The 24,911-nt window shown below is 37.3% G+C and overlaps 6 protein-coding genes across 8 annotated transcripts; all 6 read left to right on the forward strand.

Annotated features, from left to right (window-relative positions):
* The first annotated feature begins 334 nt into the window (after positions 1 to 334).
* LOC135801090 (ornithine aminotransferase, mitochondrial-like) lies at positions 335 to 3,116 on the forward strand. The gene is made up of 5 exons (XM_065314456.1): positions 335 to 550; positions 645 to 1,093; positions 1,159 to 1,413; positions 1,469 to 1,724; positions 2,237 to 3,116. Exons 1-5 carry the CDS (start codon positions 421 to 423, stop codon positions 2,410 to 2,412), a joined length of 1,266 nt encoding a protein of 421 aa, XP_065170528.1. The 5' UTR covers positions 335 to 420; the 3' UTR covers positions 2,413 to 3,116.
* A 1,684-nt stretch (positions 3,117 to 4,800) lies between these two features.
* On the forward strand, positions 4,801 to 6,841 carry LOC135801078 (ornithine aminotransferase, mitochondrial-like). 3 transcript variants are annotated; one of them, XM_065314443.1, is made up of 5 exons: positions 4,801 to 5,050; positions 5,097 to 5,261; positions 5,498 to 6,247; positions 6,300 to 6,506; positions 6,570 to 6,841. In XM_065314443.1, exons 2-5 carry the CDS (start codon positions 5,120 to 5,122, stop codon positions 6,737 to 6,739), a joined length of 1,269 nt encoding a protein of 422 aa, XP_065170515.1. In that variant the 5' UTR covers positions 4,801 to 5,050; positions 5,097 to 5,119; the 3' UTR covers positions 6,740 to 6,841. The 3 variants fall into 3 exon arrangements, with proteins under 3 accessions (XP_065170515.1, XP_065170516.1, XP_065170514.1); XM_065314444.1 differs by having other exon boundaries at positions 5,118 to 5,261; XM_065314442.1 differs by having other exon boundaries at positions 4,802 to 5,050; positions 5,112 to 5,261.
* Positions 6,842 to 7,157: 316 nt separating this feature from the next.
* Positions 7,158 to 12,892, forward strand: Remo (Remoulade). The gene is given in 7 exon segments (XM_065314440.1): positions 7,158 to 7,643; positions 7,718 to 7,783; positions 7,872 to 8,087; positions 8,338 to 9,743; positions 9,808 to 10,367; positions 10,370 to 11,938; positions 11,941 to 12,892. Coding segments are annotated over 7 exon segments (4,371 nt in total). The 5' UTR covers positions 7,158 to 7,437; the 3' UTR covers positions 12,289 to 12,892.
* A 3,132-nt stretch (positions 12,893 to 16,024) lies between these two features.
* On the forward strand, positions 16,025 to 18,000 carry prel (preli-like). The gene is made up of 4 exons (XM_065314448.1): positions 16,025 to 16,588; positions 16,653 to 16,866; positions 16,924 to 17,079; positions 17,145 to 18,000. The coding sequence occupies exons 1-4, from the start codon at positions 16,497 to 16,499 to the stop codon at positions 17,316 to 17,318; spliced, it is 636 nt and encodes a 211-aa protein (XP_065170520.1). The 5' UTR covers positions 16,025 to 16,496; the 3' UTR covers positions 17,319 to 18,000.
* A 179-nt stretch (positions 18,001 to 18,179) lies between these two features.
* shop (sulfite oxidase) lies at positions 18,180 to 22,736 on the forward strand. The gene is made up of 8 exons (XM_065314441.1): positions 18,180 to 18,698; positions 19,780 to 19,877; positions 19,937 to 20,109; positions 20,182 to 20,332; positions 20,398 to 20,739; positions 20,799 to 21,117; positions 21,173 to 21,365; positions 21,630 to 22,736. The coding sequence occupies exons 2-8, from the start codon at positions 19,852 to 19,854 to the stop codon at positions 22,130 to 22,132; spliced, it is 1,707 nt and encodes a 568-aa protein (XP_065170513.1). The 5' UTR covers positions 18,180 to 18,698; positions 19,780 to 19,851; the 3' UTR covers positions 22,133 to 22,736.
* Positions 22,737 to 22,805: 69 nt separating this feature from the next.
* Positions 22,806 to 24,856, forward strand: LOC135801080 (ubiquitin domain-containing protein 1). The gene is made up of 3 exons (XM_065314447.1): positions 22,806 to 23,052; positions 23,115 to 23,593; positions 23,648 to 24,856. The coding sequence occupies exons 1-3, from the start codon at positions 22,971 to 22,973 to the stop codon at positions 23,804 to 23,806; spliced, it is 720 nt and encodes a 239-aa protein (XP_065170519.1). The 5' UTR covers positions 22,806 to 22,970; the 3' UTR covers positions 23,807 to 24,856.
* The last annotated feature ends 55 nt before the right edge of the window (positions 24,857 to 24,911 follow it).

A 24,911-nucleotide genomic window follows, 5' to 3' on the forward strand; every position in this document is an offset into this window, starting at 1 on the left:
CCTTGTCTCTCTTAACACTTGCGCTCCAATTATTAGGACATTTCGCTTATAAAATCCAATAATACACTGCTTAAAATTGCTAAAATTTCAATTAACGCATCATTATCCACTAGGGTGATAATAACCTAACCAAACATATTACGCTCGAGATACGAACATCTAACGCACATCTAACACCTACGTGAATCGCTAAGAGGGTCTTAAAACTTCGTAATTGATATTAATTTCGGGTATTATCGATTATTATCAACGGAATCGTACCATGGCGCCTCCGCCATTTTATTTATACGTGTGATTAGCACAAAATGGCGTTGGTATAAAAATGCTCACACACTTTCCAACAACCACAGTGTTCAAAACATAGCAATCAATAGATTAACTCCGAAAAAATTCAAATTTAAAAATATTTTGATTTAAAGAATGCCTTTGCATATCGCCGACGGTAAATCGCGACTTCCAGGCGTCAACAGTGAAAAAGTCTTCAACGGTGTGCTCACCTACGGTGCACATAACTACAACTCACTTCCGGTTGCATTAGTACGCGGAAAAGGTAAAAATTATTCATTATAAACCAGTATAATCAATTTTAACATAGGCAACCAAATATACACATATTTAATTTTTTATTATATTCAATATACAAGGTGTTTATGTGTGGGATGCCGATGGAAATCAATTCTATGACCTCCTCGCCGGTTATTCCGCTCTTAATCAAGGCCATTGCCATCCGCGCATCGTGCGTGCATTACAAACGCAAGCCGAACAGTTGACCCTGACGTCAAGGGCATTCTTCACGGATGCATTCGCTGACTACGCGCGTCTCATGCACCAAATGTTTGGTTATGACAAGGTACTACCCATGAATAGCGGGGTGGAAGCATGTGAAACTGCTTGTAAAATAGCGAGAAAGTGGGGGTATACCAAGAAGGGAATACCTGATAATGAAGCAAAGATTGTTTTCGCTGAGAATAATTACTGGGGACGCACTTTGGCTGCGATATCAGCGAGTACTGATCCTACTGCTAGGGATAAGTATGGTCCATGGATGCCTGGGTTCCTATTGGTACCATATGATAACCTCAAAGCTCTAGAAGTAATTTTTTTAAGAAAAAAAAATTTTTTTTTTTTTAATTTTAATTTATTTTTGTTTAAATTTAGAAAATGCTTGAATCAGATCCAAATATTTGTGCGGTTATGTTGGAACCCATACAGGGTGAGGCAGGTATAGTGGTACCTTCACCCGGGTACCTCAAAGGTGTGCGTGAATTATGCACAAAGTATAATGTGTTGTGGATTAATGATGAGGTACAGACTGGATTGGGGAGGACTGGGAAGTTGTTGTGTGTGCACCATGAAAAGGTGCGGCCTGATATGATTTGTTTGGGTAAAGCGCTATCTGGTGGTATGTTACCGGTGAGTTTAATATAGGCAACCCAAAATACAAAATTTATATTTGAGTATGTTGTAGTTGTCTGCTGTTTTGGCGGATGATGAAGTCATGTTGTGTATGTTACCCGGTGATCATGGTTCTACCTTTGGTGGTAACCCGCTGGGTTGTAGGGTTGCGTGTGAGGCATTGAGGGTTATTTTGGATGAGGATTTGACGGAGAATGCGAAGCGTTTGGGGGATATTTTACAACCGGAGTTGAAGCAAAGGTTGGATCAGAGTGTTGTGAAATGTGTGAGGGGGAAAGGACTCTTGGTTGCGATTGGGATACAAGATGGTATGTAATTTAGAAGTTTAGTTTTATATGTGTTATGTTGGTTGCATATAGTGTTCATAGTAATTTAGGCGTTTTCATGGATAAATTTTGTGTTTTTTGCTTTTTAAGGTCAAGGAATTTAAAAAAGTATATTTTAACATGAACACAGTATAGTTTTAGTTGTGTTTTGTTGGTTGCATATAGTATTCACACTACATTTTGTATTTTCAATGCTAAAGTTTACATTTTTTGCATTTTAAAGCCAAGGTATTTAAAAAACTACATTTTAACATTAACAAAGCACAGTTTCATTTGTGTTTTACTGGTTGCATATAGTATTCACACTATTTTAAGCATTTTTATTGCCAAATTTTGTGTTTTCCGCTTTTGAACGACAAAATACCTAACAAATTCATTTAAACATAAACTGAACATAATTAGAATCATGTTACATTGGTTGCATATAGTGTTTCACACTCCAATATAAATTTCCAAGCGCTAAATTGTACATTTTACATTTTACAATTTTCAAGGTCTTTCTTTCGGCTCAACTGACGTCTGTGTCAAACTACGTGATAATGGCATACTCTGTAAATCTACCCACAATGAAATAATCCGTCTAGCGCCACCGCTAGTAATCACCGAGGAGCAATTACGCGAATGTATCGAGATAATCGTCGAGACGATCAACTCGTTCGCGAATAAGTAAACTTAAGTCACTCACAGATTGTTTACCGTTGCCATGGCAACACAAATGCATGTATGTAGTATGTTTACATAATACACAGATAAATCCGCTCGCAATTGATGTAAAACTCATATAATCTCTATAACTCTGATTCGCAATCGGTCACACGGCTGCAATCACAATTATAAGTTGACTTAACTTAAGTACACATGACTTAACACATCTCACGTGTGTATATCGTTGATCACAGTGCAAATCACACATCAAAACATTTTTATTCTGCAAAATACATAATAATACAGTGTGTATTGCAATTATAACAATTAAAAATTCATCATTATGTAAATTTAATGTTTAAACATTGAGTTGTGAGTCATTTATGCTATAATTATACACAACAGACAAGTGAATAAGTTTATAAACCTAGTTAATCGTTTAATAATTAATTGACGTCACATTATCAACAATAACTGTAATTATCTGGAGTTGTTACACTGAAGCAACACTTTTTTTGTTTTTACGATATTTCACTGTTACATAAACATGAGGCAATAATATTTAATATGTACATACATAATTTGAGTGGTTTTTTGAGTGGAAATGCTTGAAATTTATGTAAACATACGAAAAGTGATAAGCACATTGGAAAAATTAGTAGTATTTAGGTTAGAGTACCACTAGTAAATAATAAATATGCAATATTAAATTTTCCAAAGGAAAAAAAACGTTATTTGTGGAATTATTTACCTGGAATTGTTTAAAAATAAGATTAAATTCTATTTTTAGGTGTTTTAGTTAAAGTTTAATTGATTTTAAGTTAATAATGACGTTTACTCATCGTGATCTTCTAAAAAAAACACGAAAAACATACATTTTACGTTTAGGTCACCTTGTATATTGTGTACATTGGGTTGCCTAGTCTAACCTAACAATTGTGCTCTGTTTAATACATTTTAACACTAAAACTTAATAAGACAAGTGTTACAATGGTTAAAAACGCATTTTATGCAATTATTAACCGTGAATTAACAAAAAATATGATTAAATTCTATTCTAAGATATTTTTACTTCAAGTTTCATTAATATTAAGTAAAAAAACACGTTTACTAACAGAGATTTACTTAAAAAACACAAAAAACATTCAATACACATTTGGAACTCTCTATACATTGTGTACATTAGGTTGCCTAGTCTAACCTAACACTTGAACTTTTTTTAATACATTTTCTTATTAAAATCATACAACAAATTGTTAAAATTGTTGAAAACCGCAATTTATGCAATTATTGACCTTGAATTACCAAAAACGCGATAAAAATTCAATTTACGCAATTTTTATTTCAAGTTTAATTGATAATAAGTTAAAAATACACAAGCACTCATGTCTAGCACTCAGCCGCTATCTGTTGACAATAAAATTATTATTATTAACGTTATTAACACACTTGTCATGTAAAAATACGAATGCTGACGCGCAATGAATTTCTGATTGTGCCATCGCACAAATCCAACTCCTAATTAACAAATCCTCGGATATTTGTATTGCAAAACCAAAAAAAATAAATAACAAACACAACAAAATTAAAACAATCAACACGCAAAACTAAAAATAACTTTTATAAACATTAAATATTATACAATGCGTTCATAAATTAACTCAAAAACAAACGAAAACATCAGTTAATGAGAGAAACATGACGTCATTCAATTAATTTGCGTTTTACACATTCGTAGCACTACAGTATGAATGTATTTTATAGTCGTGTTGACCTTGAAACAACATTCACTGTAACACAACGCTGTATACCTCAACAAAATACCACAAATGCACAAATGTAGTAAGATAGAAATAGAAACAGAAGTCACAACGCAGAGGAAACAGGTTCAAAGTGTTATATTTTGTTGCAATGGTTACCAAATATGTTAAAACTTTATTTTTGTTTTTTGTGTGTTTCGGGTGGAATAATTTGATGATTTGTATGTAAATCATTGTAAATCAACTTGTGGAAGGGAAATATCGCACGCTATTGCTTTATTACTGCATATTTGTTGCTTGAATCGCCACGGTGTGGACTCAACGACCGCATCGGCGCTGGGGAATGTAAACACAGCAACTTGTTGCGTCCATGCATCGCCAATGCACACCGGTTCTCACCTGCACTGTGTAACCCATCGACTGCATCATTCCCACACACGCATAATACATACAAAGTGTTTAAAAACACTAAAAAGTATAAAATTTCATTTTAAAAATAATGTATGCAACCAAACACACTTTACATGTATAATGGGTTGCATATATACTACACTAGTTGATATTTTGACAGTTGACATGTGAATTTTAACTTTTTCTTAGTTAGTTATTCTTTATCATCCTGTAAGTGATAAATATTGTTGTTACGTGTTGTGCCGGTGTAGCGACATCGGCGACCCAGTCGCGCTCCGAAAGCGCAGCTCGTCGCAAGCTTCGCGCGCCGATTTTCCAAACTATCATCATTAACGTCTGCTAATCACCTTCAAAATATTCAAAAACACGCATTTCTTGTACTCATTAGTCAATAGCTTTCACAGCGAATCATAAATACTAGATAAACAGCGCGTGTGTGTACAGTGCGCAAAAAAACTTGAAGCAACACTGAGCAAACAACAAACACGACCGGTAAGCGATAAAAACTGGCATTAATCATACGATAACGCCACACAAGTTTGATTTTTGTTAGTTTTAGCAATGTTGTCAAAATTCCGTGGATTTTCACGGCTTGCGCAGCAAGGCACACGATGCGCAAGCTCCAAACAAGTTTATGCAAAAGAAGAGAAATATGTCGCGCATAATTATCATCCACTTCCTGTGGCGTTATCCCGCGGTGAAGGTTAGTATTACACAAAAATACACATAAAACGTCAAAAGTGTATTTTTGGTTGCCTATGTTAAATGTTAAATATCTACGTGTAAAACACAACTGTAAAATGTGTAATTTTGGTTGCCTATGTTACATGTTTACGTGTAATACCCAAAATGTCAAACGTGAAGTTTTGGTTGCCTATGTTACATGTTTACATGTAATACACAAAATGCAAAATGTGTAATTTTGGTTGCCTATATTAGGTGTCTACGTGTGGGACGTCGAAGGTCGCAAATACCTTGATTATTTATCGGGTTATTCAGCGAATAATTTCGGCCATTGTCATCCTCGCATCGTGGACACACTCAAAACCCAAGCCGGAACACTCCATCACACCTCCCGTGCATTTTACTCTGACGTCCTTGGAGAATACGCCGAGAAACTAACCAAACTTTTCGGTTATGACCGAATGTTACCAATGAACACCGGAGTGGAGGCGGATGACACCGCGTGTAAACTCGCACGTAAATGGGGTTATACCAAGAAAGGCATCGCTGAAAACTCCGCGCAGATAATCTTCTGCAGTGAAAACTTTTGGGGGCGCTCCCTGGCGGCCATTTCCGCAAGCACAGATCCGTTGAGTTTTGAAAATTACGGACCGTTTATGCCTGGATTCTCCTGTGTGCCTTATAATAATCTCCAGGCGTTGGATAAAGCGTTACAGGATGCTACAGTATGCGCGTTTATGGTTGAGCCTATTCAGGGAGAGGCAGGGATTATTATTCCGGATGAAGGTTATTTGAAGGGCGTGCGGAAGTTATGTAACAAGCATAATGTGTTGTGGATCGCGGATGAGATACAAACTGGGCTTGGAAGGACAGGAATGAGGATAGCATGTGATTATGAAGCTGTCAAACCGGATATTTTGGTTCTTGGCAAGGCGTTAGGAGGCGGGGTGTATCCGGTATCTGCTTGTTTAGCCAATGACGAGGTTATGTTGGTTATGGAGCCAGGTAATGATGAAATATTCCCAAAAAAAGCAAATTTTTGATTTTTTAATTAAAGGAACTCATGGATCAACCTTCGGTGGTAATCCTCTGGGGTCTAAAGTTGCAATGGCGGCGCTGGATGTCCTTGAAGAAGAAAAACTCGCGGAGAATGCGCAGAAACTCGGCGCGATGTTCCGCCGTGAGTTAAATAATGCGATTGATAAGAAAATAGCCATTGAAGTGCGTGGGAAAGGCCTTATGAATGCTGTTGTTATTAATAGAAGTAATTTTTATCCATTTTTTGTGTTATTTAGTGAAAATTTTTACTAAATTTGTTTTTATTTAGATTATGCTGAAGCATGGGATGTGTGCCTTAAGTTGAAAGATAATGGGCTTATTGCGAAGCACACACATGAAGATACCATTCGTTTTTCACCGCCGTTGATCATTAATGAACAGCAAATGAAGCAATCGATTGATATTATCGTCAAGACGATTGCAGAGTTTAGTAAATAGACTATTATTATATACTTACTATGACAGCAACACTAAAGTTTTGTATTTTTAAGCGTTTTAAACGTTTTGTTATATTTTATGAATAAACATTTTATATGAAAACGTCCCTATGACAAGATGGCGTCCTTTGAAAATTCAAAAGTAAGTATATTGAGGGTGTACTATAGGCAACTTTTTATACACCTCACAAATTAATGACATTTTTATAAAAATAAACAAAAAACTATAGTTTTATAGTTTTAATAATATCATTACATCTAATAATTGTTTATTTAATATATTTTATTGTTAATTTATTGTTTTTTAACCGAATTTCATTCAAAACTTAACTTTTTGAATTTTTCTTTTGCAGGTTGGCAGCGCCGCTCTCCGCTGACATCGGAATGCGAGAGGTTAATGTAAATGAAATCATAAATGGCTTCCAATCATAATAAAACCACGAACTCAGTTAAATTTAGCACGAAATCTCGCACAAAATAACATAAAACATCTATAAATCTCTAACACAATGTCTCATCTAAACGTCGTGCATAATTCCTAGTGTTCTTTAGTGATTTACGCGTTGAAATTGTGTGAAATGTCCGTTCACACGCCCGAAGACCAACCCTCAACACACTCGACGCTCAAGTGGACACCAAAACCCTAGATAAATTGTTTCTGCGTGTACAAATGTACGCAACGCGGCCGCGTCGGTGAAAATGTGGCGATTTCTGTGCGCGTTGCTGGTCTCCCTGCACTTTGCAGCAATCATCAGTGACCAATGTCCTAGTAAATGTGTTTGTAAAAGAAGCACTGCTCAGAGGGATGGAGGTGACTGGGTTAAAGTACGCTGTGGTGATGTGGACAAACTCACAGTCATCGACGATAATGAATTCTTGAATATTGCCAATGAAATAGTACAATTGTAAGTGTTTTATGCGCTTTAGACTGTTATTCATTACATGAGACATGTTTAAATGTTGTTTATGTTTGTTGCAGAAACTTATCAAATAATTCGTTGACTATTTTTGCTCCGAAAGTACAATTTGTTGCTCTACAAAAGCTGTAAGTAGTGTTTTACATGCTGTGTTTGTTTTTTGTCAGCCATTTTGTTTTTTTATTCGTAATTTTGTTTATTTTTTTGTTTTTGCAGTGATTTAAGCAAGAACCAACTAGTCCAATTAACAAACAATCAATTTAGTGAATTACCCAACCTGCGACGACTGGATTTATCCGGAAACAGTATTAAAATCATTGATCAGCTGTCATTTAACAATCTTCAAGTACTCGAGTCACTCAAACTCAGCCAGAATCAAATTGTGACTATCGAGAAAGGAACCTTCACTCAATTTCAAAACTTAAAAGACCTGTAAGTATATTTTATCATGAAATAACCTCAAAAACTAAACCAAATCGTAAATATTTATGTTTTTATTTCAATTTTTACCAATATTTTATTTCATGTGATATGTGTTGCCTACTCTACATTTTCCACTGTCAAATTTGAAAACTTGACAGTTTGACATCATGATTAGGCGAATTATGTCACATATAATAAAATAACTAACAAGAAATAAATAATTTAAGTGATTAATTAACACAAATATTAATATTCTTAGTGATATATCCGGCAATCCATTAAAATGCGACTGCAGTCTACTCTGGCTCCTCGACTGGACGAAAAAAATGACAGTCAAGCTCAAATCCAACCCGAAGTGCGCAACCCCACCCGCTTACTTCGGCCGCGCACTGCGCAAAATCAAAGTCGGCGAAGACATCCACTGCAAATCCCCAGCAAAAAACCGCGACATACCCATCGTCGACCTAACCCCCGACCATTCCCAAGTAGTATTCGAAGGAGATTCACTACGTCTCAACTGTCGTGCACCATCCATGCCCGAGGAATACTACAAAAACGAAGAAAACGAAGAATCTCACGATCGCGTCGAATGGCTATGGCTGGAGAAGAACGCCCGCCATTACTTCAACGACGTCACAATTGACAATCGCTTCCTTGCCGACGACGGACTCATTGACAGCTTATTGACAATCAGAAGACTCAATCGCAACCACTCTGGTGTATGGAACTGTCATTTAATCACCCGAAACGGCAATTACACCAAAGGTATCACAGTTATGGTCATCTCCGACGAGACAGTATATTGTCCAATCATATTGACAAGCAACAATAAAGGTACGTACACATGGCCGCGCACAGTCGTCAATCACACAGTCACACTGAACTGTGAAAGCCTGCAACAAACTTCAGATGTCTACGAACAGAAAGCAAGTTACAGTTGTTCACCCACCGGGTGGGTTAACCTCAACACGTCAAAATGTCCGTACACTTCGGAAACGACGAAGATACTCGAACAATTCGCCAAGGTCAATCTCACACTCGCGAAGGGTTCCATTTTGGAAAGCGCAAAACATTTACGCAATACTTCCGACATAAAATTAATGCGTGATGTGATGGATCTTGTTTTTGCCACGCGCACAATATATAACTACTTGGATCATCTGCAGGTAGATGGCGAGCTAGGTCCATTACTCCTTGACATAATCAATGGTTTCATGGAATTAGATGAGAGTTTTATTCGTGAAGCGCAACGCGAGGATAATTCCTGCGGGAAATTAATACGTGCAGTTGAAAAAATCACGAATTACACTCTTCCGCAGCAATTGCAGAAGAGTCATATTATTTTGGGGCAGTTTCCTGTACGTCGAGAGACTTTTACTGGTTTGACATGCACGTGGTACCTCAATGGCGTCGGTGGGCGGAGCGATAAGATTTTTCATTGTGTCACGCAGACGCATAACAAGAGCAACGCGATGATTGCGCAGAATAAAGTGATTGAAGCATCGATTGAAGTCCCGTCGAATATTTTTTATCAACTACAAGAGGTTGATATCATGTTGAGCGCTGGTAATGTACGTGTTGGGATGTATGATGACGCAAGGTTCTTTCCATTGGCTGGCGGGGATAGAGAGCGGATAATATCAGCTGTTGTCGGTGTCAAATTAGGTAAGTTAACCTCAAAAATTATAAATTTTTGTTTTTAACATGTTTTATGTGTTTTTATGCGTAGATAATTTACTGGTGAATCTTACACATCCGATTTATATTATGTTGAAACCACTGGAGAGTTATTCCTATGATTTGACACCACCGACGCCGGTTTGGTGGAATCCCAGTCTGAATCTTGGCCGAGGTGCATGGACGTCACAAGGCTGTCAAATCCGACATGAACTTGAAGATAACCTTGTATTCACGTGTGATCACCTCGGATACTATGCGTTGTTGCAAGACACATCGCATGTGCACATAGTGCCACCTGGCGCAAAGTTTCGCTTCTCGCATCCTGCCATCTACGTCGGTTCACTGGTACTATTCATCTGTTTGTTTTTGTGCATTGTAAGTTATGCGTTCTCCTATTCGGCGATACAAATGCCGAAAAAGGCGAAGCACAGCGTGATCAACCTCTGGTTGTCCATAACCTTACTTTGTTTTATTTATGTGTTTGGTATTTATCAAACCGAAGATGTGAGGTTATGTCAAATCATTGGTTTGATTCTGCATTATTTAAGTCTGTCATCGTTGCTGTGGATGTGCGTCGCTGTCAATTCAATGTATAAGAGACTCAAAAGACTTCAGATGATGTGATTGAGCTGCAGGATGATGAACTGCCATCTGATGAGCCTGTCCAGAAGCCGATTTTGGGGTTATATTTAGTCGGTTGGGGAATTGCGTTGATTGTCTGCGGGATTTCGGGTGCGGTTAATATGAAAGAGTATTCGGCGCGTACGCATTGCTTTCTATCGACAGGGCCAGCGCTGAGCGCCCTCTATGCGCCATTCGCGTTACTATTAATGCTTTTGTTTGTGTATTTTCTTTTGATACGCTGCGCTATTTACGGAACAGACGCGAACGGCCATCTTAGTGAAGGCACACAAGCAACCGAAAATGTTGATTTAGATCTACTGGAACCGAACTTCCCTGATTGTAGGAGTATGAGATCGGTTAGTACAAAAACAGCGAGTTCTGAAGTTGAAGATTCCGAGCATGCGCCGATGGCACAACTGAAAGCGCATGTAATATTCTTGATTTTGTATGTTATGGCGTGGTGCGCATGCGCGTTAGCCACCATGAACACATTTAAGATGATACCGTATGAAGAGGATGTTTTTAGTATTGTCTACGCCATTTTGGCGAGTTTACTGGGATTATTCGCGTTCTTTTTTTATTGCGTCGCGAGGAATGACGTGCGGAATGAGTGGATATTGACAAGCAGATTGATGCGCGGCCGGAAATGTTTCCGCACACGCAATATTTCCGACCTCCCACAGATACAGATACAACCACTACCGCCTATACCGGAAGTGGCGATCCAACATGGCGGACTACAATCAATACACCCTATACATGGCATACACTCGCGCAGCAGTTCAAGGTCATCACACACTAAATCCGGTGGGAGTAATGCGTTGAAAATGGCGGCTGCGGTTGATTTGAACGCGTCCGCCATGACAGACCACTCGGCGACTAAAATCAACAATGTGAATTTGGTTGTTTTACACCGCCAGCAGTATCGCAACAATGGCGCGCTTATACCTAACCTCATTGAGAATCCCACACACTCTGCGGAGATGTTTTATAACCCACATCAGAGCACCGTAGCGCGAAAATTCTTCAAGAAACAAAAACGTCACATGATGAAGAGGAATAATTTGACACAACGTCGACCACCGCTCGGATTACACAGTGACGCGTCAGTAATTTCAACTTATACTAAAAACCCGGAGTGTAACATGGACGTCGCGATGTTTGCGAACAACTCCAAGGTCAACAACACGAACATCCACGTTGAGCATGTACCGAAACGACATCATAACCTCAATATTCTATCGGATAGCTGTGAAGATTTGAATTCCGTTGAGATTCCTGTGGAGAAATTACTGGAACAGCGAAGGAATAAAGGTAAACGCGTGAAAAAGAAGCAGAACGCCGCGGCGGCCATTACGAATCTGTCAAATAACAAACAGAAACAGGTTTCGTTGGTGTCCAAGCCGAAAGATGTCAGTGAATCGCGTGCGCATGATAATATGCGTTCAGTGTCACAACAATGTACGTTAGAGTACTCATCCGAAGCCATTTCCGACTCCATCTTGGATCAGAAGTCACCTGAAAGGCCATCATTCACAACAGAGACTACTACAAGTGAATTTCCTTCTGTACGAAGGAAAACTCACCGAATATGAGTACGTTGACTGAGGAATTACCTCCGCAGATGCAATTAGGGTTTTATTCGATTCCCAAGGATGATTTTTCATCATCAGCGCGGATTTATGTCAATCCGACGTTTGCGCGTGCGCAAAGCAGTGCGAGTCGTGCTAGTAGTGTATCAGCTACGGAGATTGAAGAGTTATATCAACAGATAAAGCGTGGGCCTGCCCCTAAGAGTGGTGGGAGTAGGAATTATCGAAAGGGAGGGATAGTCCATGCTTGTCTGATTCAGAGGTTAGGTCATACAGTAAAAGTGAAAAAGATGAGACGACTGTATAGAATTTAATCTGAAACTTTACGCAATTTAGTTTTAAGCTTAATTTATGATATTTATGAACAAACGTGGATTTTTATTTTTATTTTCGACGATTTGCATTCGCAAGCTATTTTTGTATGTTTTATACTTTTATCAGACGAAAAGTGGAGGGAGTTTGTGTGCGCTGAGGGCCTTAACATGTTGCTTAACTGGCTGCATATCTAATGATGATTCTAACCTATATGAAATTTAAAATGAAGATGATGTGTGTTGAGGTGCAACACTCAGTATAAAGCTATCTGTGTCTATTACGGCTTGAAGTTTGCGAAAATAATGAAATTCTATATGTGCAGCAAGCTGAAGTGACAAATTTTATGCAACAAATGAATCTCAATGTAAGAATGCAGCGGAAAGAGAGATCTACTACTATATCACAAGACTGTTATACTTTTAATTGATGCGTTTTGTAATTAATTAATTAAGCCAACGCTGTACGTACAGACATAAGACTTGCATGAGTTAGGTTATGATAACCGATGTATTGCCATCATTGCCGCGTGAAATTGACGTTTTGGATATGTTATGATGAATATATGCGTATTTATATTGCAAATTATATATATACAAAAGAAAATTGATGGTATTTTGTTATGTAAATGTTAGTTTTGATGAATTTTGAACTTTGCGGGGTTATAACTTGGATGTTTAAAATGATGGAATATTGTTTTAAGAGGCATTTGATAGAGAATTTTTTGGAGAATAATGGTGCCAAAGGAAAAATTTGTATGGTTTTTAGGTTAGCAATGGCGGACGAAAATATGACAATTTTATGTTTTTGGATAATTTGATATGCAAACTTTGCGGCGTTGTAACTTGGACATTTAAAATGGTGGAATATTGTTTTAAGAGGCATTTGATAGAGAATTTAATGGAGAATAATGGTGCCAAAGGAAAAATTTTTAGGGTTTTTAGGTTAGCTATGGCGGACGAAAAATATGACAATTTTAGGTTTTTTGAATAATTAGATGTTCAAATTTTGCGGTGTTGTAACTTGGACATTTAAAATGGTGGGATATTGTTTGAGGTGTCATTGGATAGGGAATTTTAAGGAGTATGGGAGTGGCAAAGGAAAAATATGTGGGATTTTTAGGTTAGAAATGGCGGACGAAAAAAATATGACCATTTTATGTTTTTGAATAATTTGATGTTTAAACTTTGCGGTGTTGTAACTTGGACATTTAAAATGGTGGAATATTGTTTTAAGCGGCATTTGATAGAGAATTTTATGGAGAATAATGATGCAAAAGGAAAAATTTGTAGGGTTTTGAGGTTAGCAATGGCGGACGGAAGTATGACAATTTTATGTTTTTGAATAATTTGATGTTCAAACTTTGCGGCGTTGTAACATAGACATTTAAAATGATAGAATATTGTTTCAAATGTCATTAAATAGGGAATTTTAAGAAGATTAATAATACCAAAGGAAAAATTGCTAGGATTTTTAGTTTACCAATGGCGGACGAAAATATAACAAATTGCATCATTCGCGAGATAAAAACACCGATATCTTTTAAACTATTAGAGATAAATTGAATATTTTTCTTCCTACGGATAGATGTCAACCTAAACAACAACAAAACAATCAAAAATAATTTTATTTTACTCTAATTAATACAAAAAAATCACAATTTTATGATTAAGAAACACTTTTACAAGCAATAAAGCGCACAAAATATTTCAAACTCGCATCGCGTCGGCGCGGCCGGAATCGTCAAAGCCAAATCCAATTGGACTTTCACTCGTCGCGCTTATTTACTCGTTAATTGGCTCCGATGACGACGAGATACAAGCGGCGCACAGCATCCGCATTTAATATGTGCACTCACGCGGTATTCGCGGCCGCAATAAGCGCACACACATAACTTAAATCTCAGTTTTATTGCACCGACATCACACAAATTGCAAGGTTCATGCAGTTCACCAATCAAAATGGCGGCGTGATTCATAAAAAACAAAAAACAAAGCACTGTTAATATTTATTTGTTGATTGACTAGATTCAGTTTAACGTGGGACGTGGGAGACAACATGCAAAACACATAAACATAGAGTAAGAGTAAGAGAGGAGAAAGATAGAAGTAGAAAAACACCTGTGATTCGCATGACGAACAAAATTCAGTCATCTACACACCGCGCAGCCATTCACAACTCATAAATATTCTCTAATAATAATTAAATTTATATAAAATATGAAAAGTGTTAAAAAGAAGTGAATAATACCGGAATTCAGTCAAATGTGAATTTCACAGTGTTTACATTCGGCGTATTGAATTGATAACGCCGCAAACACTGATAACCCGTCCGAGGACGCTTCATTCGCTGCAATTCACCGCGAGAAACATGTTGGATTACACGTGATTGCGTCCGCACAACAATATTACGCATTCGTTTGTGTTTCTTGCGTGAAACAATTGCCAAATAATTGGATTACTCGAATATCGTACATGATTACATGTGTAATTTTGTGTTAATTAGCGGAAATAATGTACAAACATGTGCGCGGCGACGAGTAACGGCCGCGCGTACGTACAAACCGTGCATCATCGTTCAGGTGAGTCAAAAGTCCTTCGATTACACGTGCATAATTTAAATTAAGTTTTTGTCATTGTTTTGCGTTTGGTGTGTTTAGTGTGTGTTGTGTGGTGTGCATTTGTAGATGCATACTGCGCATGCGCGTGAATGTTACCATGGTAATACACAAAACACTCGCAATATAAACTAAAACTAAAATTGCGATGCATCGTAGTACAAGTGATTTAATTCCGGAGTATTCCGATGCTGATCGCAAGTTTTTCTCAGGTTTTATTGTAAAATATTAACTTTTCCACCGTTTTTAATCGTTTTCTGTTTGTTTTTTAGAACGAAGAGGAAGTTTGATCATCCTGACAATAACTATATTGATAATAATCATTATTGTGATAGCAGGCGTTTGTTCAGCTGCCTTACTCGAAAAATCCGAATCGCAGATTGTGATACTCTGGTTGATAGGAGTGTTATTAGTGGTGGGTATTGTATCTTTTACGTTTTTGGAGATACAGAGGCGGAAAGCAGCGCGGAATCGTGATATGGGCGCTGCGGAATATGTGCAGCAGATTTATGAGCAACAGCAGAGACAAGGGCAGTTGTCGCAGAATAAAAGCGCCACTTGGGCGTTGACAGAACCCTGGCGATACAATCAACGGTCTTCGACGCATAAAGCACCACAATATGATGATCATAATTAGATTTACAGAGTTTTGTGGTTGTTGAGTTTGTTAAGAGTTGATTTATAATGTTGTGGGGCTTGTTAAAGTGACCTTGGATTGTTTAACAATTTAAAATTAAAGTTTATCAGGATAATAACGTGTTTATTACGTTTTATGGTAATTTACGGAGCTATTTCAACATTTTTATCATATATAATTATCATAAAACTTGTCTGAAGATAAAATATTCAAGTTTTGAAATTGACAGTGTTTCGTTTAGCATCGGGTATCATCGGAGAATGACAGGTATAAAGAGAAGTTAACACAAATTACGAACATTTTCTATTTTTAAATGAGCTTTAAATCAAAAAACGATTAATATTTGAATTATTTATTGTAAAAATCATATTTAATTTATTTATTTAACCTAATAACTTTATTTTTACTTAGTATCAACATTAATCAATGTTAAACATTTTTGTGTAGACATTCGTGAATTTCCGAAGTTACACGAACATTAAAACCAAAAATGACAGCGAATAAGGTTAGATAACTCGTCAGTCGTCGTCCAGTTTGCTTGCGTGCCGTACGTCTGGGTGTCGGTGTCGAGGTTCCGCACGTCCTACGTCCAGCCGGTCACCACACAAGACCAGTCCACCTTTGTACGTACACATGTGATCTCCTTCTCCACTTTCTCGCTGGACGTGCAGGCCGTGCCGAACGATTTCACCTTCACCTGTCTCCAAACCCGAACACTTCCACCTTCCTACACCGCTCACTCGCTTCGCGTTGCTGTAACAGTATCGATTTTCCGTGCGTAGAAAAGCGGAAAAGTCATCGTGACATTGTCGCCGTGATAAATTCCATACACATGAAATTCTAACTCTACCCAACTGGATAATAAAGAAAAAATGGCGTAAAAAGAACGACTGCAGATGCAAACAAAATAATTTGAAGTAAAAACCTGGAAAATTAAGGAAAACTAACCGGAAATCATGCCGAAATACTTCGAGCAGATAACGACCTTCAACTTTAGCTGGGATCAAGTTGCGAGAGGATTCTGGGTGCGATATCCCAACCCAAACAGGTAAAAATAATAAAATCTTTATTTTTTTCTTCAAAACATTAAATAAAATTGTTTTAAATTTCAGTAAACATGTATTAACTGAAGATACAGTGATGAGAGAAGTCAAAGATGGTTTACTTGTCTCCAAAAGACTTCTAAGCAAAACAAATTCCACACCCAAGTGGGCAGAGCGATTTATCAACACCAAACAGGTTTTTATCGTGGAGGAATCACATGTGGATCCAAAAACCAAAACATTGACAACCTACACACGAAATTTAGGCTTTGCAAAAGTCATGGTAAGCCATAAAGACATAAAAACATTTTACAACATAATAACATCATTTTACTTACAGAGTGTCACAGAAAAAGTTGTCTACACAGAATGCGGCGTAAATCCAAGTAACACCATCGCTGTGAGGTCGGCATGGATTGATTCTCAGGTGAAAGGATTCAGCAAAGCAATTTGTGCGTTTGGATATGAACGGTTTAAGAAAAACTGTAATAAAATGGTAAATATTTTAATATTTTTATGTTTTATTTAAATTTTTAAATAAATTTTTATTTATTTCTTTAGGCACTTGGATTTAACCACGTCCTAGGCAACTTATACCCTCATCAGAACCCTCTGACAGTTGCCCACTACACAGCAGCCACCAGTAAACTAAAAGACGCCGCCAAGAACGCTTCAGAGTTGGCGAAAGCCAAAGCCGCACCGATTTACGCGTCCTTACAACCCAATCAATCATAAAACACTAAAAAAAATGTTGATAATTTTTAATTTTTATTTTAACTTTACTGCCTTCACGTGCAAGTCATCAACAGGCATTTATCGATACGATGTTAACAGTTAATCATTCCGCTGATTTGTTTAAACCGAGAAATTCTATACACAATGGAGTGGTCATTGAATAATATATATAAATTGTTTAGGTGTTGTAACGCAGGAGGAACAAAGAAGAAAGGAACCTATTGGCAGAAAATTTCTTTATCTTTGTCTTTCGCGTTCGTGTTGATTTACGAATGTTAGATAGCAAGATAACAGACACCTAGGATTAGCTATGATTATATTAGATTATATTGATACAAAAGTATTAAGATATTAATATTGATAGTTTATATATAAAAATAATGTAACGAACGAAATCAAATGGAGAAAAATAATCGTAAGACTAAGACTAGTCAAAGTCAAGATATTATTGATAATAATTGTTGAAAATCATGCCATACGATTATAGTCGATATTAGTTGCTAGTGAAATGCAAATTGTGTAATTTTATCATCGGATTTGTTGAGTTTTGGGAGTTATTAGCAAAGATGAATGATATTTTAGAATATTTGATGATTTTGTGGTGGGGGAACAAATGGCGCACGTAGAATTTTATTCCATTATTCAAGTATTTTGTAAATATATTAATTATTGTCTAATGGCATATTAATGGCGTTGTGATAAGCAGAACAATGTAGAATATCCTTATCCATGTGTGTATTTAGTATTTTACTATTGGTATTTTTGGTTATTTTGGTACTGTTTATCTTTATCATGTTAATATGGGGATATAGGTCAGGTTTACACATTGGGTACATATTTTAACATTTATTACATGATTATTTGGTAGATATTTTTGCTTATCGTTTGTAAATGAGTTTCATGTTGCATGCGCGGCGCGGTGTGGCGCGGTTCTTTGCATCGATTTATTTAAGTTGCGATGTGCCCACTACTGCTTGCCTGCTATTGCTAACGCCATCTCGCAGGCCTGTTGTCCGTCCCACTGCTGCCAAGCAACGGAATTATAAATATACTTCAGTGTGGACTGGACTGGACTGGCAGCAGTAGTGCGTAAATGTTTGTGTAATACTAATACTATATGTATATGTTGTTCACTTTGCCAACAGTCAGCGCTTAAGTTTATGTTCGGTCGACCTCGATAGCAGTTTGTGTGTTGCGGTAACAGTACGATAAACTGGACACTTACTCGACACGACAACAACCGGCACAACTACACCAGTACCTATTTTTGTTTTGTTTGTATGGAATATTGACGTGTGCTGCGGAATATCAACGAGATCATCAGTGGTAATTAGATGTGGAGATGCAGATAGACATTGGACATACATGGAAACTAAAAATGTGAGTTTTATTAGCTTGGTTTATTGGTTTATTATTATATAAATTGTATGAAGATAAAGATACATGTGGCAATGAACCTGTGCTTCGTGGTCTTGACCTTACTCTGTCAACAATAATGTCAGGAAACAATGAGGGAATGTAATAATCATTATTTAATAATTTATGACGTCATTGTGGTTACCAGAATTAATAATTATGATGATTATGTAAACATTTGTAAAACACTACATCAGGATCTTCACATTTTTCATTATTAACTTAGATTTTTATCTATGATGAGTTTTTCTTTGTGTTGTCATGATTTTTTAATTGTAAAGATAAATTGACGGCAGTTAAATATGTGATGCAAAACAGATCCAAGTTAAACAAAAAAAAACCAACGCTTCAAGGTGTATTTATTACTTATCACATTGTTAGCAGGTAGCAACGCTGGTTGACAGTGGCACACGCTTGGTAAATATTTGCGCATATTATTTTGTGTAATTTCAAACGCATTCCTTGAATTTTTTACGTATTATTTCAATATTTACTTATGTAAATATCTACGATGTGTAAATTATTACCATGTGGGTTTTACCTATGTTCGAACGTATGTCTCCAACATTGGTAATATAATAATCTGTAACTTATGCAACCAGATGTCACGAACAGAGAAGTAGAGAGAAGAAAAGGGTATCTAGAGAGCTGCAACTGAACTGCTGGACGACTCAGGTTGTAAACGAAAAAAAAAACACAAAATAGTGACGTTTGTAGACGACTCAGGTACGACTGAGCCCTGTCTTCACTGCGCACTGCCCTTTTATACTTATACTTTTATACTACCCGCTGAAAGTGGTGGGGGTAGCCGCGCTGCAACGCGAGTGGTAGTGCGACGTCCAGTAGAGGAGGGAGATTAACTCACTATGTGGGCGATCCCAATACATCCTGAATGCCCTAAAACAAATAGCAAAGGATACCCCCTAATATATGAATATATGATAAGAATCGACATGACGTCAACATTTGTCAGTTGTTTAATTGCGATTCGTTGTTTAAACATTGTATAAAAATGTTCTAATTTTTTTATCTTGTTCTGTTCTAGATGATGTTGTTTACACATGAATCCAAGCAACAAATGTTGAAATAATTGATCAAAACACCTCTGGGAAACAAGATGTCTTCCTCAAAACTAATCAAAAAGTAATTTTTATTATAAAATGTACAAAATCAATCATTAAATTGAATTATATTGTTATTAGGGTATGGATACATGCGATAAAATCGCAAAACATCCGTGCTTTGAGTACTGTTACCAATGTTTCAACGAATAAAAATGAAGATGGTAATTCTAACTCAAAGAAAAAACGCAACACAGCTACATTACTACTTATAGGCGGAGGAATAGCCGGAGCAGCTGCTTACCAATACTACAGTGAGTAAAAGTTTAATAATTGTTTGTTTATTTTAATATTTTAATAATAAATAATAATAAATGAAAATAAAGAAAAACAAAATCGACATGCTGCTCTCGCGACATCTGCGCCATTAGCACTCAAAGACAAAGCCAAAGCTCCAGAAAATGATGGCGGTGTAGGAGAATTGATCGATGGGTTGCCTATGTACACCATGGAAGAAGTAGCTAAACATTCAACACTGTAAGCAATAAATTAACAATTTAAACACCAATTTAAAATTAAAATGATTTATTGTTGTATTTTAGTAAAGATGGCATCTGGGTAACCTATAAATGTGGAGTCTTTGACGTCACACCATTCGTAGCAGCGCACCCTGGTGGTGACAACATAATGCTAGCTGCTGGTGGGTCGGTAGAACCATTCTGGTTACTCTATGCAGTTCATAAAAACCCACAAGTGTTTGAAATAATGCGCAAACTGCGTATTGGTAATCTCTCCGCGGAGGAAGCCGCTGAAGCTACCAAAGACATGTCAGATCCATATGCAAACGACCCGAAACGCCATCGCATCTTAAAAGCGACATCTATTAAACCATTCAATGCAGAACCACCAGCATCGTTATTAGTAGACAGTTTCCTAACTCCAAAGTAAGTGAAAATTTATTATTTTATAAACAAAACAAATTTTATTTATGATTTTTTCGTAGTGAATTGTTTTATGTACGAAATCATCTTCCAGTACCAGAAATAGACCCCGACACATACGAATTAGAAATAGAATGTGAAGGAAAATCAAAAACGTTTGTTTTGTCTTTAAAGGACATCAAAAAATATCCGAAACACTCAGTGACAAGTACAATAATGTGTGCTGGTAATCGACGCGGTGAGATGACTCAAGTTAAGTCAGTAAAAGGTTTGGATTGGAAGAATGCCGCCATTGGTAATGCCACGTGGAGTGGTGCACGTCTCTGCGATGTGTTAGCGGCTAATGGGATCAAGGATAATGATGAATATCAACATATTCAGGTAAATTAATAACAAATAAATAGATTTGTTTGATTTTTAACTGAAAAACAATTAGTTTGAAGGTTTAGACTTGGATCCAACCTCAAAACCATATGGAGCATCGGTACCTGCATGGAAAGCGTTTGATAAACGCTATGATATCATCCTGGCTTACGAAATGAACGGGGAAGAAATCCCGAGGGATCATGGGTATCCAATCAGGGTGATTGTACCTGGTGTTGTTGGTGCACGAAACGTCAAATGGCTCGGTAATGACTTATTTGTTTGTTTGTTTTGTTTTAACGCGGAAACTACTTTACCGATCATCATAAAATTTTGTATAGATATTATCAAAGGTATTGCGGATGACAAAACTTTTTTATACAAAATTATAACTTAAAAGGTGTTAAATTAACGTTGAAAGTTGAAATTATGTTTTACTCATAGTTTTAGTTAAATAATCCAACACCAGGTGGCGCTAAAGTATATTAACACCACTCTTTTCTTTAATATTCATATTTTTTGTATTTTAGGAAGGATAGTCCTCTCCAACGTTGAATCCGACTCACATTGGCAACAAAACGACTACAAAGGCTTCTCCCCAAGCACAGATTGGGACACCGTAGATTTTACAAAAAGTCCTGCCATCCAAGAACTCCCTGTAATATCATCCATCTGTCGGCCATCACAAAACGAAAAAGTACAAGTCATTGATGGAATGATCACCGTACAAGGTTACGCATGGTCTGGCGGTGGTCAAAAAATTGTCCGTGTTGATGTAACAGCCGACGGTGGTGAATCCTGGCACGTGGCTACTTTTGACCAACAAGATGACACTCCTGCACCTTTTAATTGGGCATGGACTTTATGGACAGCTAAGATTCCAGTCTCAAAGAAATCAAAAGAAGTTGAAATTTGGGCGAAAGCAGTCGATGCAAACTACAACACACAACCGGAATCTTTTAAAAACATTTGGAATCTCCGTGGTGTGCTTAGTAATGCATACCATCGTGTTAGAGTGACGTTAAACTGGTAAATGATGATAATTTTATAATTTCAAGATGGCGGCTATGACGTCTGTTTAAAATTGATCTGTTGCGTGGATCTGAGCACACATTGTGTGATTAATTATTAATATTATTAGATATTTATGTGTATCGAATCGCTTTTGATGTGTTGACATAATTTTTTCCGTGTGGAATACGTGGGTTTTGCGTTGGTTACTTGGAAACGCTGAGTAATCGCATTCGGCGACCTCGGTGCGGTGTAATTTAATAAAAGCCTCAGGAGGACGAGCGCACTGATGATAAATTAATGTTATGAAAGTAGGGCTAACGATTTTATTGCACATTAATACAAATTGACTTCGATTTGTCGCGGCGGAAACCATGAACAACGGTTTTAAAAACAAATGTGTGGGTCAGTACCGTTTTTATACTAACTGTTAAACACAAAAACATAAAAATCTTGTTTTTTACATTTATTTTAAAGAAAATAACTTTGCATAATAATATTTAAGAGTGTAAACATAGTTTTGTTATGATTGTTAATGTTAATAAGTGTTTATACGCTTTTAAAGTTAAATTATTTTATTGTAACATGCAGTTTATTGACATTTATATAGTGATATTACTGTTTAAGTTGGTAGTGTGTATAAACTACATCAGCGCCCTCTACACAAGTTCAATCTGCAGCACGTCAACGTCAGTCCGGAGCGCAGTGCAGTGTGCAGTGTCAGTTTTTGTCATGCCCGCGCTGTTTTGCGAATTCGCAACGAAATGAGCGTGTCGGCGGCGGCACCGAGGCGGTATGCATCCACCGGCATGTAACGATGCGTCCGTCGGTGAGCAGGACGCACGCATGCACACGTAGCAATGGGCGGCTGCATCGGGATAACGCGGAGTCGCAGCGGCGCCATCGACGATTCATCAGGGTCGATAACGAGACCCAATTCAGGTATACACGCATCACAAACCAGTTCAAAACAACCTAAACTAACAAAACAAAACGTCACACAGGCAGTACAAGAAAGAACCATCCGCTGTGCCATGAGACAATCCGATGGAAATCCGACGTGCCACTAACCGAGGGCCAGCTGCGCAGCAAACGCGATGAATTCTGGGATACAGCACCAGCGTTTGAGGGCCGGAAGGAGATCTGGGACGCATTGCGAGCGGCGGCAATCGCCGCCGAAGCCACCGATTATGAACTAGCGCAGGCTATTTTAGACGGGGCCAGTGTATCCGTACCCAATGGTTATCTAACTGAATGTTACGATGAACTTGGGGCTAGATATCTTGTACCAATCTACTGTTTAAGTTATCCTATTAATATTGTCAAGGAGGATAACGGTAGGGACTCGCCAGCGGATTATTCCGAGCCGATTGATGGTGGGATTGAAGCAACGCTCAAATTGCGCTTGTCACACACCTGCACTGATATTAAACTGTCTGTTTATACAACAGATACGATAAGTATTTGTAAAAAGAAACTACAGGTAATGATTTTTTACTTTTTATAAGGTTTTAGAGGTAATTTTGGATGTTTTTAGAGTCAGGAAGGAATTGAATCGTCGCGTCAGCGATGGTTCTACGGTGGGAAGCTGCTCGGCGATAAACTGCGCGTGGAAGAAGCCAAAATACCTCCCGGTTACGTGGTGCAAGTGATTGTAAATATGGAATACGCCAACGGCACCGAGAAGCAGTTATGAGGACATTTTTTAAAACAAAAACTTAGTGACACTTGCGGGTTGTTGTTGTTTTTACTTGTGTGTGCTGCACAAACGAAACAAGAAATCAAAAACAAAGAACAAAACCAATCAATGCGACACCGACACTTTTACGATTTACGAAAACTTGTCTGCCGACATTACTAGTCCATAGAATTGATTTTTTTCGTATATTTTCTGTTTTTATCTTAATTTTACTAGACGATTATACTACTCGTAGGCGCATTTACTAGTTTCTAATCATTTTACACTTGTATATTTCGTGCTATTCTTAATCGACTGATGTAGCTTGAGTGCAATTCTGTTTACTTTACGTTTTTCTAGGTTAGTTTATTGTTAATTGAATCGATTATGCTCATTACTGATAACTCAGGTGTGTCCGTGCGCGATCAAAATGAAGAAACATGATTCGGTTGGTTTTTTATCTATTTTTCTATTTGAGATGCAAGATGGCGACGCACGCACGCTACAAAACTACAAAAAAACAAAATGGTTGGTTTCTTGATATGCGAGATATTGTTATTTCTAACTCTAATTAAGATATTGAACTCTATTGCATTTGTTAATGTTGTACTTGTGTTCTGACTTTGTATTCGTCTCGCACGTGTGCAAGAAACAACAATGTTGCTCATTTTTAAAAACAAATCAAACCAGAAAAAAACAAATTGACATTGTGATACGTAGCGCGCATGTAATTACGATCAGAAGTTGATGATTTTATTGGTTTTTATGTTTAATCAACAATTATTCTTTTGAGGGGAGCTGGAGTTCGGAATAGTTGATGATATTCATGTGCGGAATGTGCGGTTATGATGACGAATTGATCAACGGTTGTAATTTGTAATATTGTAAATACTCACCGAGTTGTGAGCTGCGCGAATAACTCATTACTAATGACGAAGCAAGAACAAAGCGAGGGAAAAATCGAAATTAGTTCAAGTATTGAGGTTAATATGAATATTTGATAAGACTAAGACTGTAAATCGTAGTTTTTGTCCTTTTTGCAAGCAGATTAAACATGTTTCAAATTCATACTCTGACTAAAATCACAAAAAAAACTTAGTTTTGTGGTTTTTCTGTAGTGTCA

This window comes from Atheta coriaria, unplaced genomic scaffold, assembly GCF_025399875.1.
Source record: "Atheta coriaria isolate IRGN ID8LTWV9N9 unplaced genomic scaffold, Caltech_Dcor_3.1 hic_scaffold_10_pilon, whole genome shotgun sequence".
NCBI lineage: Eukaryota > Metazoa > Arthropoda > Insecta > Coleoptera > Staphylinidae > Dalotia > Dalotia coriaria.